Source organism: Carassius auratus, linkage group LG28B, assembly GCF_003368295.1.
Source record: "Carassius auratus strain Wakin linkage group LG28B, ASM336829v1, whole genome shotgun sequence".
Classification (NCBI taxonomy): Eukaryota; Metazoa; Chordata; class Actinopteri; order Cypriniformes; family Cyprinidae; genus Carassius; species Carassius auratus.
Window position 1 is genome coordinate 1,833,913 of NC_039293.1, and position 17,157 is coordinate 1,851,069.

General features: G+C 37.7%; 1 protein-coding gene across 2 annotated transcripts; it reads right to left on the reverse strand.

The window, feature by feature from the left end:
* Positions 1–9,534: 9,534 nt before the first annotated feature.
* LOC113067697 (zinc finger protein 750-like) lies at positions 9,535–13,385 on the reverse strand. Of its 2 annotated transcripts, none has more exons than XM_026240099.1 (3): positions 12,999–13,385; positions 10,706–11,963; positions 9,535–10,566 (listed from the first exon to the last, which is right to left on the reverse strand). In XM_026240099.1, exons 2-3 carry the CDS (start codon positions 11,920–11,922, stop codon positions 9,948–9,950), a joined length of 1,836 nt encoding a protein of 611 aa, XP_026095884.1. In that variant the 5' UTR covers positions 11,923–11,963; positions 12,999–13,385; the 3' UTR covers positions 9,535–9,947. The 2 variants fall into 2 exon arrangements, with proteins under 2 accessions (XP_026095884.1, XP_026095883.1); XM_026240098.1 differs by having other exon boundaries at positions 10,706–11,966; positions 12,999–13,384.
* Positions 13,386–17,157: the final 3,772 nt, after the last annotated feature.

The following is a 17,157-nucleotide window of genomic DNA, read 5'->3' on the forward strand; positions in this document are numbered from 1 at the left end:
CTCTCTCATCACCACCTGCTTTTGGTGGTTACAAGTGTAATACAAAGGTACAAAACAGATTTCAGTACTTCAATAAGTTTGTATATTAATATTATATCAGTTAAATTGTGGTATTAAACTGTAAATATAAGGTTAAACCTAAAACAGTGTAACTGTTTTTGTTACGGTATAAAACCGTTAAACCAAAAACGGTGTAACTGTTTATGTTACAGTATAAAACCGTTAAACCAAAAATGTTGTTACCGTATTTTTTACGGAATAATTCTGGCAACCACAGCTGCCGTTTTTTTACCGTGCTACTTTCAGTTAGTTACTCCCCTGCACTGATGAAATGACTGTGTGCCATGAACAGAAAAGGGTAGGTGTGTGTGTGTGTGAGGGCCGTGATGTGAGCGATTCCCTGTCTGTCGCGAGTGTTGGTGCTTGAGGTGAAAGAGCGGTGAAGCAGACGAGATGGCCTACAGATCTGATGAGAGACGGATTCCCTCGGAAAGAATGACAGAGCTTAATAATTCAGAGAGTGATGCAATGGAGGAGGGAAAATGAGAGACGGAGAGAGCGATAAGAAGAGAGGAGGGCGATAGGTGATGGCCTGGGGTGCAATACTGTGAAATCACCAGCGTTTTGTTTTTAGGGCAATAGCAGAGTCGTATTCCTTACAGACTATTTACGCTGCGGGTGAGAGGCACAACATGATGCAACTAAACTAGATTGTGCATGTTATAATCAAGCACAACCTCATTGTTAATACCGGGAATAATCTAGATAGTTTACACATACTATAGTATGCAGGGGTTAAAGTTTGGCAAGCTATCATGTGGCCCCTACTGGCAGACTCTGTAACTACAATAGGCATTCACAGTAATGGGATAGTTCAACCAAAAATGAAATTCTGTTATTATTTACATTATTTACCAAACCTGTAAGACCTTTGTTCATCTTTGGAACACAAATTAAGATATCTTTGATGTATTCCAAGAGCTCTCTGACCCTCCAGCAAGGACCCTAACACGATCAAGGCTCAGAATCCATGTGCCATCAGTGGTTCAACCGTAATTTTACAAATCTACAAGAATACTTTTTGTACCCAAAGAAAACAAAAATAATGGATTTATTCAACAACTCGTCTTTTCTGCGTCACCCTATAGCACCATGTTGGAGAATATCACATACGTAAACAACGGATGTATGCAGATACATTGTTTATGTTCAGATCAAAGTGTAAACAACGTATCCGTGTACGGTGCTGCTGACACAGAACAGCATACCTTGCTATTTCTTTATAATTGCTTTTAAAATTTAGAAGTTCTGAGTGAGTGAGAATTGTTTCTAAATGTACGTATATACTGTATATATAAATGGTACTTTTACAAGGGCAGTTAAATTCGAGCTACTGCAGGTAGTAAAGTTATAGTTTTTATTTATCTTTCCAAATATAGCCTACTTTAGACAATGTACTATTAAATATATGAAACATTAAATTAGACATTGTCAGGGTTGGGTATTTGATCCCCAGTTTAGATTCCAGAAAAATGTAAAAATTCTGTTCATAGACCTATTTTGCATCATTCTGTTGCAGCTAATCAAAAATCAGTTTGAAAGCTCTACCGCACTGAAAATCCTTGAAGTAAACACCTCAATCGATCTGAATTAAATTTCAATCGAATTGGAAGGGGTGGTGTGTAGACCTGATATCATTTGATCAACAGAAAAAAAAAACTTAAATATAAAAAAAAAGGAAAAGATAAAAACAAAACTTTTCACTTTTAATATGTTATCAAAAGGTAAATTAATAATTTGTTTAATTGACAAATATACAAATGGTTTCTCCAGTTCCTTCTGAATGACCGGGGACTTTGCATACATTTAAACTGCGTTGGTATGAACTGTAGTGAATGTGTATGGTAAATGAATAATGCAAAGTTTAGAGTTTATATAAACAGAAATTTGGCAATCTGAAATCAAACTGAATTCATTCTAATTGATGGAAATGTGTGCACGTGTCTACTGTATTGTTAGTAATGCAAAGTTTAGAGTTTATATAAACAGAAATTTGGCAATCTGAAATCAAACTGAATTCATTCTAATTGATGGAAATGTGTGCACGTGTCTACTGTATTGTTAGTAACCCAACATGACAAATTACAGTGCTGCCATTAAACTAAGCTGAAGTCAGGCATTTGCAGTGTCGAAAAAATTGTTCCGCGGGAGCATTTACACTGACAAAATGGCTTCACTTTGTTGCATGGGTCACTGCTGCTCCTGTTGCCAGAAATTGAAAATTTTGGCACTGCAAATCACTGTCCATGCGAATAGTCCTTTTACATAATCACACAGCTGACTAAAGGGAGACACACAGCCTGCTCCAGTATTTCTCTTGTTTTACTACCAGCCCCTCATTATGTATAAGTAGCAGGGCTCTCCATATACCATAATACCCATAAGTCCAATCGCTTTCAAATAAATAGCAGCATTGCCATTTTGACTGTAACAAGTTTTCTTGAAACTCATTAATTTCATGCATGGGGCTTAATTAGGAAGGTCTTGCCGGAGCATGTGCACTGCCAAAATGCAGCCAGTGAATTAGTAGCATGAAAAAAATCATGTTTGTTTGTCATATACCACTGAATAGCTCAACTTGTACATTGAAGTGTAATAAACAGAAGTTATTCCCTTGTGTATCATGTTCATTTCAGTCCAGTAGTTGCAGCCTGTTGCTGAGAGGATGGAGACACAGCAGCACCCAGTGGTAATGTTTGTTATAACAACAAGCCCCTTTACTCTGCCTTCTCATCTTTGTTGCAGGTAGTTGCATGGTAATTAAATTAAATTATGATAAAATGTTTCTTACAACACAAACAAATAGTCCCATCCCAGTGGGATAACAGCATATGATTTCCTACATTTTATAAAGTGCTCAATAAATAAAACTCAAAATAGAAAAATAACAGATGTGCTGTGAAGGTAAATTTCACAGTCATTTCTTTTCATTGCTGTCATATTAAGTTCCTCCATTGTCCAAAACGCAGCTTATTGTCTAAAATAAAACTTATGACTGCAAGTTCACATAAATTGATGCTGGTCTGTTCTTCAATACAATACGTTTTCCCCGAGCTTTGGTGTGTCACATGTGTAGCCGTGCCAGACAGATTTTGATAGGTGGTTAGCTATAATAAAACAGGCGGTGGGCCAAAGGACCAAAAGGCTCTGCCTCAGTACGTTTTGTGTTACGTCATTCATTAATCTGGCTGTTTGATGAAGAGAATGGGATAACATGTAGTAGAAATAGACATGTTAAGAATCTGTAGAAACAGTAGACTCTTATTATGTTTTTTTGTTTTTTTGTTTTTTAAGGTTTGGTTGACCAATCAGTGGAGAGGATCGATTAATTCCTGCCCACATTTAGAAATCAAATATTTATTGAAAGTTAAAACAAAGATGAAACCGAATTCTTGATTTTTCATTTTGTTTGAACACTTGAAAAACAAAATATGCCTTTTATTTCAATACAAAAAAAAATTTGATTGGAAGGAAGATTCCCTGATTTTTCAGTCGCTGCATTCTTTGGTCAGATATTTCTTAATATAACTGAAATCGCTATATCATTAGATTGCATTAATGAAATGACCAGAAAATGCAACTTTAAGACGCCATCTTTATTTTTTGCTCAAACATCATGGAATGGAACGCACATGATTGTGGGAGATCAAAGGCAGCGAAGGAAACATGTATGCTGTCTTCAAAATTTGATCAGTAGAAGGTACCTCCGGAGACAGGAAGTCGAGCAGAATTTGGATTTGGACTTGCCTTGATGCCTTCCTGTCGTTGAATGCTGGCTCAGAAAGCAGCATTTTAGAGCTTTAAGATGGAGCCATGATGCTCTCCTTTCCCACTTACTGTCAGACTGGAACTGTTAGCTTTAGCCGTTATGCTTTTTCAGCTAATAGTTGAAGGCTTGCTTTCTAGTGTCAAGATGTTAATGCAATGAGAGCACAGCACAAACATGTAAAATGACAATTAATTTACATATGAGGTATATGAAGGTCAAAATTTGAAATCTGTTCCATGTCAACATGAATAGCAAGTCTTTTAGTCATAGGCCAGCATACAATCTCTTATCTTTTTTTTTTTTTTTTTAACTTTTACCTAAATAGTATTAAAACAAGATTTGGTATAGAGTAAAAAAAAAATGCATTTCAATTCTGCTCCATGTGCACGCTATAATGTGACCTGTCCTGCAGAGTAAAAAAATAAAATGTCAAAAACTTTGTCTTTTGTTCTTATACCATATTTATATTTCTCATATACTTTCAAAAACATATAATAGCTTTGAGTAGCTTAATAAATTGTCATTAGTAAAATATACTGATGGGTTTAAGAGAGTTTTAGGGCCATGGCTCCTGTAATCCCTCACAAGTAAGGCTTCATGAGCACTTGTGGCCTGATGTAATCACAGCTGTGGCAAGCGTGCTCAGCAGGGAATGAACTGATTTTCACTTCAAAATGTCGCCTGCAGTTGAAGTACCGGCAGTGCCTCATGTCTGCTCAAAAGGAGATACTTCGCTAGAGCTCTCACAGAGGGGAAGTCATTGACGTAGATAAATGCATCTCAGGGATGAAACGCTCATACTGTACTTCTGTTCTAGATGAGCCCGGTACCACTGGCATCGCACCAAGCTGTAGAGAGCTTCGTGGTAATGTTGTCTCTGTGCTGCGAGTTTTCAAAAGAAAGATAAAATCTACAGCTAGCTACAATTTCCTGATAACTCCCTTCAGAAAACAAGGAGCTGCCAAACAGGTATCTCTGTGGCTCAAGTATCTTATGCATTTGATATAATTTTATAGAATTTTTTTATTATTTTGTAGGCTTACCCTGTTTCACAGACAGGGTTTAGGTTAAGCCAGGATTAGGCCGTAGCTCAAATAGGACATTTAAGTATATATATATATATATATATATATATATATATATATATATATATATATATATATATATTTAAGTTTCTTTCAGTTGAAACAGCTATGTATTTTAGTCTAGGCCTTCACTAGGTCTGTGAAACTGGGGGTACACTTTCAAAGAATCCAGTATATATATATATATATATATATATATATATATATATATATATATATATATATATATATATATATATATATATATATATATTCTGTTCATAAAGTAACATTTTCACATTTGCAACAATTTAATTTCGACCCAGTCATTAACCTTCACAGACATCTCTATGATAAGTTCTTCTCCTGTTGTCCCAGACCAGCACTCAAATCCCTCAAATTTAAATGTGCTCTCTTTACAAGCTTCTACCTCCAGCGCTGCCCTCACCCACAACACAACTGTAGCAACCCCATTGCTCTATATAGAGAGTCTGTCAGTGTGAAGTCTTACTTACGTTCTCTACAGGGAGCAAGAAGCATGTAATTGTGTTCTTCCCTTGATTATGACACTGCAGTAGTCTGCTTTAATGCATACATCACTGTCACAATCACAATCAAGATCAAATCAAGCTTAATGAATCTTTTAACGCTGCTCTTTAATTCAGTGGTTCTTAAAACGTTCTAACACCAAGGCTCCAAAAGTCATCTTTGAAGTTGTGCTTCTGCTGCAAATGTGACAAATGTGTTTGATTTCAGACTACAACAAAATACTGGTGAAGGAGTGAGTGCTTTGAACAGTGAGATCACTGAAATATACTGTAGCAAAGGACTTGCAGCTGGTAACTGAAAGCCCAGAAGGGAGGAGAGACTAGCACACTGTATGCCATTTTTAGGTGGGCTCGGTTCCAATTCAGTTTTGTATTAAAATTACACAAATGTGTACCTTTACCAAGAGATGGCGCCCTCGCCTCATCAATGACCAAGTCCTGGAACGTGTGCAAGCATTACCTGCTTCACATGAAGGCCCTGCAAAAACATCTCAGTTGGAGAGAGAAACTCCAGAAGATCCACAGTGGTTTCCCTTTTAATGGTTAGATGAAGCACAATCTTAAAACTTAATTGAAGATTCAGACGTTATCAACCCTTGATCTTGATATTGATTTTTTGGCGTGCTTGACCTTCACATCTCTGAAGCAGGAAGAACCCTAAAAGAGTCTTTGAAATCTGACAAGTTTAAAAAGCTAAATGGGAATAACGCTTTGTTTTATGTGTCATCTGTCAGAAAATGGTTCAAGGATCCTGATCCTGTAATGAAGATGGGAGAGAGCATGTATGTTATGTAATGGATGCCCAGTGGTGTGTTTGTTTCTTCTCTTCCATCTCTCCATTTTTTTTAATTCATTAGTGATCTTCAATCTATTTTATGTAAATAGTGTAAATAAATTCTTGATTTTTGTATAGACTTTGCCCCTACATTTGAAGTGTCTGTGTGTGTGTGTGTGTGTGTGTTCAACTTTTGGATGCAGTTGTCACTCTTTTAATAATTGAACTGACTAGGAACATAACTATATTGCCAAAACAGGACAGAAAGCTCTGCTGCTATGTGCATGCAGTGACTTTTTTCCCCACAGACAAATCTTTAGCACATCCAGTTATTGTGGGTTGGAGAGACAGTGGTTTGTTCACCTTAATTGATCAGCACTGTTAAAAAGATCAGCATTACTTTTATCTCCCTCTGGAGTGTGAAGATCACTTTAATTTATTTTTATTTAATTGTTACTTTGTTTTTAATTTGTGACCCTGGAGCACAAAACCACCAGTCTTAAGTCACTAGGGTATGTTTGTAGCAAAAGCCAAAAATATATTGTATGGGTCAAAATTATTATTTTTTCTTTTATGGCAAAAATCATTAGGATATTAAGTAAATATCATGTTTCATGAAGATATTTTGTAAAATTTTGCTGTAAATATATTAAAACTTAATTTTGGATTAGTTATATGAAGTTGCTAAGAACTTCATTTGGGCAAATTTAAAGGCACTTTTCTCAGTATTTTGATTTAATTTTTCCACCCTCATATTCCGGATTTTCAAATTGTTATATATCGGGCCAAATATTGTTCTATCCTAACAAACCACACATCAATGGGAAGCTTATTAATTCAGCTTTCAGGTGATGTATAAATCTAATACAAATTGTAATATAATATAAATTACTAATATAAATTTTATACAAAATAGATTTATACATAGATATAGACATACAGGTTCATCTCAATAAATTAGAATGTTGTTGAAAAGTTGTGTCAAGGTTAAGCGACAGCGTAAATGTTGCATTGTTTTTATTATTTCCTTATTAGAAAGTTTTCATCATGCTTATGTGTTTTACTAGTATGAGAGGGTTAAGGCTGAAAGGGTTTAAAAATGTCTCTTATTAAACTTCAGTAGACAGTTCACTTGTCTGGTGAACACTAGCGATTAATTTGCGTCATCACTCATAAATCAAGAATTTATTTACACTATTTACATAAAATAGATTGAAGGTCACTTCATAAAATGTTTTAGTAAAATGTATAAATGGATACATTTAGCTGTTTAGTAGTCTACCAATGTACAACATATTGGTGCATATAAATTAAAATGATTTAATATTGTTCTTTCTTGAATTCATTTGGTGAATGACATTTTGTGGTGACATTTTGACTCAGTGGTGTTTGTTGCAAAACACTGAGAGATTAACTGCCTGACCAGTAGATGGCACTGTTTAAACACTTATAGATTATCTCTTTGCTTTGGATTTAGCTCTGTGGATTTGTGACCCGTCCAGATGTGAAGCAGAAGTGTTTGGGTGATTTTCTGGACTGGTGTCTGACCTCCATCTCTCAGAGCAGTGAAAGGACCATGGAGGGAACTGTGACACTTGATGGAGCTTTGCAATCCCTGGTGAACCTTCAATCATACGCTCTCCACTTCCTTTTTTTTTTTTCAGGAGAATTTAAATATTGAACATTCAAATATTTATAAGAATCCACATTTTAAGAATTGTACAGAATGGGGTTGTCTGTATACCACAATTTTAACAATAATGACACACGGGAACAATAGGGTTGGAATCACTGTCCAGGTGGTGAATAATAAAAACATTGACAGCTAATGAGAAGCAATACGACTCAAGCAATTGAAGAGACAGATGACAAACTGCAGCCCGAGCTTATAATAAAGAATACTACATGTAACATCAAGTTGATGGCTGCTTAAATACCGGTAGTTATCTGTATAGTTATTGTTGACGGTGTAAATGCACCTTTAGGCCTGTGATTCCTGCACTTGTTTAGTAGCTGCACACATTTGCAGGTGATACCTGTCAAAGCCTCAAGAGGCAGTGGTTACACGCCCTCCTACCTGTATTTTTCACGGCTTTGTTAAATCGCAGATAATCGCTCATTTTACTGCCTGATCTTTATCAGAATTGTTTTCATTACAGTGAAAATCCTGCATGGTGTGAAGTTCAGAGTGCTGTGAAAACGATCCTAGAGTTGTTATTCTTTTGTAAAGTGCGTCTCTATCACCCGAGGCGCTCAAAACTGGCTCTGTGTGTTGAGAATGCCTACAGTGCTAAAACTGCCATCAGTGTTTTGCATATAGGCTTTAAGTGCCAAAAGGCAGAGAGCAGGAACATGTGCGGTGCACTTTTAAACTTGATAATTACACGAGACTGCTCCTGGCACTAAGATTAACTGGATTTAGACACGTTAAAAGTTGGTTTGATAAATTTGACTTACCGTCAACCTGGTGATATATAGGTAAAGTATTGCTCAGAAGATTTTGGGTAGTATTATATTTCCCAGCCAGGGGTGAGTGTACTGCAGGCTTACATAGATTTTAGTCAAATGTTTAAAATAATTTAAATTAAACTTATAGATATTTTGATTTAAATAAAGATTTCTTGCAGTATGGTGTGTATATATCATTTAGTTTTTTTTGGTCTCAGTACGGAGATAAATGCTTACTAATCTTTCCCTGACAATTCAAAGCCCCAGCAAGTGCTTCAGTGCCTGAATCAGAAGAGAAGAGCTGAGAGTAACCAGGCCACATTGTGTAAGCTAAGAGTAAAAGTTGTCCAGAGAATTGCCTTGACTTTTTTTAAAACAATGTTTGGCCAAATGGGGGAAATTGAGGAGTGATTTATTGACAAAATATGATGAAATGAAGAAAGGATGCTTAAAAGTATTAGCTAGTGTGCATTTTGTAGGCCACTTGTCATGAACCTGTACTCTGTCACTGAAATGGGCCCTTTTATGGGTTGTGTGTGAACGCACACACATATTCCGGGTAATCACTGGCAGTGTGAAAGCGGCAAAATCTAGCGACCTGGAAACAATTGCCGGGACACATTACCCGTGTTTTTTTCCCGAATCACAGTGGGAAAGGGCTTCAGATTGTTGGCTTGCATTTTTTTAACTATTGTATTCAGTTAGCTATTTGATTTGAGTTTTACTTTTCCACTGACAAATTGTCATATCATAGCTATAATCATTGTACATCCACTACACCATACTCAGTTTCAAAAATATTCTGAAGCAAAGATAATTCACTTTATGCAAACACTTAATTCAAATACTTCAAGTTAAACAAGATCCTTTATTAAAAAAAAAAAAAAAAATGCCACCACCCAGCTTCCTTTAATGATCTATTACATGTTTTGTCAAAGCGCACACAATTCTCAGTGTACAATGTTGGCTGCCTTTTTCTTACAATCAGTGCTTAATGTTGTACACTAAGAATATTTTGGAAATATTTATATTTACATTTATGCATTAGTCAAATGCTTTTGTCCAAAACAGCTTACATTAAAGATGTCAATTCATGCATAGCCCTGGAATTGATCCCATGACCTCTGAACTCTAATGACAAGCAATTTTACAGACATAAATAGAATAATAATTTAAGACTTCAATGTAGATGTCGGCCGTCTTCCTGTAAAGTCTCTTGAGTATTGATCTTGAGCATTGCTCCTTTGTATTTGAGTTGCAGTCCACACATTGAGATCTCTGAATCAGCAGTTTTGTGACCTCTTTCTTTGAGTTCGAGCAGGTTCTTTGACCTTTGCTCTTTTGGTAGTGTGTCTCAGAGGTCTACAGTTTACCCGTTTTTGTCCCAGTGCCCGTGTGCTCTGTTTTGATGTGTCTGGAGTGTCTTTGACTGAGCTCTTGTCTGGGGAAGGAAGACTTTGACTGTTCTGGCCCTCAGTTGTTTCTTGTTGGCCAATAGAAGAGTCATCGATAATGTCCTTTGAGCTAGCTAGCTGACACAAAGCAAAGGCGGCGGTGTGCCTCTGGTCACATGGGTCTATTTCTTGTTCTCTAGATGGAACAATTGTGCATACATCGGCATTTTTAAGGGCTTGTCTTTCTGGAGTTTCAGAGCTTGTGGTATTGGGCAAGGCTTGGTTGTTGGACTGTACCCTGAGGCAGAGGTTGAGCGGTGCCTCATCCTGACTGCTTTCTGAATCATAATGGATCTCTTGGTCAGAGTAGTGGTGTGTCATGTTGCTGGATATGGCCCGGTCCTTCTTGGAAAGGTTAAGAGGACCTGGCTCCTCCTCAGTTTCTTCCTCTTCCTTTTCTGATGAACTCTCACTGCGTCTTGCAGAAGCTGTGGTTTGTGGTTCATTCCTAGAAAGATAAGACAAGATACCAATGTTTTTTTCCAATTATGTAAAGAATAGCATAATCATTCATTTATTTGTGGGCAACCTAGCCAGATATTCTTTTGTATGATTGTGATGTAAAGTGTAACATGGAGTTAACCTACCTTTCTTTCTTTTGAAACATGTTCTCTAGAGTTTGTCCACATGATTTATTGAGTAAGATTTCAGTTGCTATAGTAGCCCCTGGATCAGCATGCTGTGATTGATTGACTGGGAGTGACTCCCCATGAGAAACCGTGATCCGCTGGGTTACATCTGCAGTACTTGGCCTGTCTGGAGACCCGGAGGCGGAACATCCTTCTGAAGGACTCCTACGAGTACCTTTGTCTACTGTTCTGTTCTCCTGGAAAGCCCTGTCCTCAGGAAGTCTGCCGTAAGAGCCAGGATGAGATAGGGGTACTAGATGCCCTCCATACTCTCGAGGATAAAGTCTGTTGCTATACACATCCAGAGGAAGATACCTGGTTCTCTGTAAGGACATGGACAAATCAGGGTGTTGGTAGAGGCTGTAGGGTAGCTGTGGACCAGGGATAATAGGATGGCTGTATCTGTAGTGATAAGGATGGAGAAGGGAAGTACCAGGTTGGACCAAAGGTGATGGAATTAGAGGTCTCTGGGTTTCTCGAGGTGTGAGTTGGTAGGCTGGGGTGTTTGCTTGGCTGTGTGAGTAGTGTGTGTAGAGAGAATTCAAGGGCCTCTCAGGTACCATGTATGAAGGATAGTCCGGTATTAGAGGAAGAAGAGGTGCTGTAGAAGCAGGTGGAACCCATGGTGCCATTTGGTGGTAAAACTGAGGAATAGATGAAGATGATTGATCAACTTTGTGTGGAGACCGAGAGAGAGATTGACTTTCACATGTTCGTGCAACTGGTGAGAACGCTGAAGATATTTTGTTCTGTCCAATGCCCATGCCCTCATTTTTGTCCCTGGCCTCACAGATTGGCTTAGGGACATCTTTAGTGACCTCCTTGATGGGACTTTCAGGCTTTTCTCTTGTTCCCTTACCCATATCCTCTTGTTCAACCTTGTCATTGATCCGTTTTATTGGTTTGCTGGCTTCATCTTCTAAGGGAGGCTCTTTACTCTTGTGGTTGAAGGGGAAATTATGCTGGGAAGCTCTGGGTGTTTTCCCAGTCTGTTCCATGCGCTGAGACACCAGAGAGATGGAGTTCTTGCACAGATTATACTTCATGTGGTTGAAGAGATGAGACTTGATGTTGCAGGTGAATGGACACTGGAAGCACTGGTATTTGAAAGGTTTGCCAGGAGGGCGGGGGATGTAATGGGGTTTTTTTGGTTTTCTTCCCTGGAGAGTGTCCATACTGGATGTTCAAATCCAATGCTGCGTGGTTTGTCAGCCTTCTTCTGGCAACAGAAAGAATAATAATAATTATTAACCATTCTACCATACCCTGGAGCAAAGCCTCATCTGTTTGTTGGGTCAGAAAGGTACTGACCCAATAAAAATAAAGTTTTCAACTTGGCTGTAGCTGTTCTGTATTGTTTGTCGGCCTGCGTGTTAGCATGACATGCTCTAGCTGCGCTGCTGAAGCCAGGGTAGGCCTGTAGGAACATGCTTCCCTTTTTAAAACCTGATGGCGTGGGAAACCACATACACCTGTTTCCCATGACCTTACCTGCAGGATACAAACTCCAGACATTTAAAAATGTATCTCACTTAAAATGTAAATGTAGAGAAGCTACCAATGCTATTGGAATGATATTTCATCTGTTATAACATATGTAACAAACTGGACTGCTTCAGTACTTCATGGAAATTACTTTGAAAAGTAAAATCACTACAATCAGGATACCTAATGGTCCAGTAAGAGTGAAAAGATTTTGAGGCCTGAAGGTTGTATTGGGAAGCAGAAGATTCAAGAAAGAGTAAGTTATGCAGAAAATGACTCCACCTTAAGGAACCTGTTTGTCACAAGCTGTTGCAAGAAGTGGTGGCTCAGGTTTTGCTCCTATGTTTCATTCGAAACCGCTCCCTCCTCAAGGCACAAATTAAAAGGCTTTTTTTTATTGTAAAATTTTATTTTGCGTTTAATGTCTTGTTTCCTTGTTTTTGGTTCTTAGTCATTCTTCTGTGGGTACACCGATATATTGTAATCGATTTTATAATAATACGATTTTTCAGATTTCTTTGGTTATTAAGAGTGTTGAATATTATGAGTATATGAAAAACAATTCTGAGTATATGTACAAACACACTGCAAATAATTTAGAATATTTTCTACCAGATGTAGACTAGCAGGTTCATCTATAGTCAGCACTTTAGATATACCACAGAAACACCTGCTATGAAGTACATCAGCAATTCAGCCTTTACAATTGCTTAAAGTACATGTGAGCAGCAATAAGAAGAGTTGCCACTGGAAACTGCGGCCTTACCTGTATTTAGACTCGGCGTTTGGGATGTTGGATGTATCGTTGATGGATGTGTGTCCACAGCGTACCTCTTGAATCGTGGTCCCACAGATGATGGTCCCACAGTGGAACAGTTTGGCTGATGTTTTTGTCCTTGAGAGCGGGTGTCTGTTCGTTTAGGTGCTCCGTCTAGTTTCTGATGAGTCTGATGAGTCTCTCACGTTCTCTCTGAGGTGTTGACTCTGTGGGGTGGAGTCTGTGCCCAAGCAGTAGAGCCCTGAGGCAGCATCAATGTGCCTGATATTAGGCAAGCCCCAAGCCACGATACGTTGCTAGATTGCCTCCTCTGTCACCTAGTGAGAATCTACATAGATGAGAAGCCAGACAAGACTGTTTGTGGCTTTTGTTTGCCTGCATGGTTGAATTAGCCCAGGAGTGGTAGAGTTAGGTGTGAAGCAGGTTTGAGGATGTTGTCAGAGGGGTGTGGAGATATTGAGGACAACCAGCGAGATTTGCATGAATCCAAATGTGCACTGTGCCTGATATGAAGTGTCTTTCAGTATGGTTATGAAAATGCAGTTACTTTTGACAGATCTGGATCTTTGCGTAATTCAACCAAATTTAATGGTAGATTTTAGTGTTGTTTTGAAAAATGTATTCACGTTTATCTGCATATACAGCATGAATCATTAACTCAATTTCGGCTCCACCTAGGATTTTAGAAGACCGTTCCTAGTAATGAGGTTCTTCCAAAGGTCACCTATCAATACTCTCTCTCTCTCTTTCTCTCTCTCTCTCTCGTGTGTATTTGCATCTATTTATGCACGACTTACATTTTATCATGACTGTTCAATAATCTAAATCACAATTTTATCACAAAAAAAAGTTTAAAATATATGTTTTGAGCAATTAAAACTCAAAGAGTGCTGGAAAACTCAATCAAAAGTGTCAATAAAGACAATTATAATGTTCCAAAAGACTTTTATAAAAAAAAAAAAATTGCTTGTTATTTTGAACTTTTATTCTTCAAAGAATTCTAAAGTGTCACATTATGCAGCACAGCACAACATTGACAATAATAAGAAGAAATATTTCTTGAGCATTAAATCTTTATATTAGAATGCTTTCTGAAGGATCATGTGACACTGAAGACTGAAGAGAGTAGCAATTCGGCTTTGCATCACAGAAATAAATGACATTATCAAATATATTCAAATTGCAATTAAAGAGTTAATTTAATTATTTTAAATAGTCCAGTTCATTAGACTTCCTGTGTGGTGGTGTAATGGATCAGGTCAAGTTTAAAATGAGAATATATGAAGATACATATATTTTTTCTCAACCCTTGATGAAACTCCTGTACGCCCACTGTTTATTCAAGCGTTTGGAGTGACCTTTCTTAGATCTTTGTGAAGATGTTTTTGGATGTTCTCCAGGATGAAAGCTCTTTCCACCAGAACCAACTGTGGAGAGAGCTGATCTGATGTCAGTGAAGGGTGAAAACGACAGCTCAGCCTGGGTGGCTCTGTTGACCTTATGGTTACACTTTCTCTCCAATGAAAATACCTTTTGTTTTTTGTAAGTTAGGATAGGTTAGGCTGTGGAATTTGATTAGTGAGGCGGCAGCCCCTGTACTGAGGGCTCTTTGTGTTTCAGTCAGCAAGCGGTACAGAATGTGGTATGGGAATGGACTTTTTTTTTTTTTTTTTTTTTACAATACTACCTTGTAATTATTTTAAGAAAATTCCTGTCACGGCAAATTATATTTGAAAGAAAACTGCTGTTTGACAAAATTCCATCTCAAGAACGGATTGTTCTATATTAATGTTTTGAACATCTCTGGAAACTTTTTAAATGAGAATTGAACTTCCAGGAGGAAAGTTAAGGCTTGTATTATAAATGTCTAAAAACGGTCAACAGCCTCTTCTCATACCTGTTCGCCTGGCTGTACTTATTCACAGCCTTAAAACCAGTTTATACACCTCTCGCAGCTCAGAACCTCTCCCTACTGAGGATATATAGTGTAGTCTGTTGGTCTAGTAAATTACCAAAATTTAAATGGAGTGAGAAGCAACAACCATAATATGTGGAAAAAAGAGTAGAAGATATGCCTTACCAAAAGATAAACCTTGCAAAGCTGATAATTTAGACAGAAAATTGCATTCATATTTCATCCCAAAATATGAATCATTTGAAGAGGTCTACTGTAGATTCAAATAATGAAAAAGTAACAAATTTTGTAGTCTATATGACTTGTGTGCTTTATATATCAAGTCTTATGAATGTTTTGTGTGAAATATGAATTGACAACCAAGGGTCTAAAATGCACTGCAATTTCAACCAACATTGGCACACAAGTTTCAGTACTGCTTTGATACATATAACTGATTTTTGGGGGAAATCTGCAGAATGGATTTGAATGTGCACAGATTTTATGTGGTCAACGTATAAAGATCATGTTGGTATTTTTGTTTTATGTTTCACTGTAGCATGAAGTCCAGATATCTCTGGTACAAGACAGCAAGCTTTATTTAATGAGTCTTTTCCAGATAGCTAACATATTTTCTGTGGTGTCCCATGAGAAAGTTGTCTATTTGCTTTAATTGTGGTGCTTGCTTGTATTATTACCACTCAGACTTATGGTTATGGATTGCTGTATTTAACTTTGCTGCGTAACTGTATTGTGTAATTCTTCTACTAATTCTGCCGTGTTCTGTTTGTGTGGTGATGTAGTGGTGATTCAGCTCAGCATAAGAGTTTCATCAGCAGAAAGCATTTTTTCCCTCCCAGGTTCAACAGTAAGCCTTTCAGTCACCATAAAACCATAATGATATTACAAGAATGACAGCTGAGAGATGCTCCGATGGGGCCCCCCTCCCTGTATGGGACAAGTGTGGGCCTGTGTGTAACTGACTGTGCCCTTCAGTTTGTTGGCCCTCCCCGTAACTACCCTCCTCCCTATCCCCACGGTGCTGCCAGGTTTCGTCTGTTGTCGTGGGTTTCGGTCGCCATTTGGCACGCAGGCTGTAGGCCTGTCGAGTCCTGTTCTAATTTCATCAGCAGTCAAAGGTTGTTTCTATAAGCTTACTGACGCTTTCAGAAACGGCGTCATTGCATGAAACTACACTATTGTTTTTTTGTTTTTTTTTTGTCTGTTTGTTTTTCTTGATTTTGGAGAGAGAGTGTGTGCGTGTGTGTGTATATATGGTCCCCTCTGACTTTTTGGACACTTTCACCCAGAAAACCTGTATGACTCTTTCTTCAGGGACACAGAAAAAAAAATGGAGATTTTGTATTGGTCTTTTTTTATTTTTATTAGAATTACAGTACATGAAGGCTGAAGCTTCAAATGATGCAAAAGCACATTAAAAAAATGTAATATTACTCATGCATCATATTATATTCATTATGTCTCCTTTGTGCATTCATACAAAAAAAAAAAAAAAAAGTAGAAGTTTCTGGTTGTGAACGAACCAAATCTTTTCAGTGTATCGGATGTGCAGTTTTACAAAACAGGTCAAGATTAATTCACGAACCTGACTCAAATTCTGTTTAGTGAATGTTTTTAGTGAATAACAACTACTGGTTTGTTCTTCGCATTAAGCTATTGTATGACTTTAAAAGCCTTGGAATAGTATAGTATACAAGACTTCTAGGCTTCAGTCTCCATTTACTTTAATTGCATTTTTTTTTATTTTTATGTTTTTTTTTTTTTTTTTTTGTTCTATAGAGGAAAATATTCCAAAGAAGGAACTATCCATTTAAGCTTAAATACATTTACAGTGCACAGGCAGCATGTTTCATTTCTTTCCTGACTGACTGTATAATCTGTAGAAGAATGCATGACATTATTATAAACAATAACAGTGACACGTCTTGCTCTGCATGCATGTTCAGTCTCTGTCCATTTTATGCTGCTCCAGGCCATGATCAGTTGTTCATCGAAACCAGCACGGCTGTGTTAAGCCCGTAGGGTTGTGCGTGTGTATGTTTGTGTACTTCATTCTCCCAGGCTGTGAGTGACGGTGGGAATACCTCGCGGGCACGTTCACACAGCCCGACTCAGGAGGAGGAGTGCTGGAATTAAGGGAAAAGAGTGTAACAGGCTTATGGGGGCACTGAAATGATAGATGAGCTTTGAGATGAGAAGTACATGCTTGTTTGTGATATGCCTTATCACTAG

Coding starts and splice junctions, on each gene's coding strand:
- LOC113067697 (XM_026240099.1), bottom strand. CDS start 11,922: ATGGACACTCTCCAGGGAAGAAAACCAAAAAAACCCCATTACATCCCC. Junction 10,567..10,705: donor ATGTTTCAAAAGAAAGAAAG/GTAGGTTAACTC, acceptor TTATCTTTCTAG/GAATGAACCACAAACCACAG.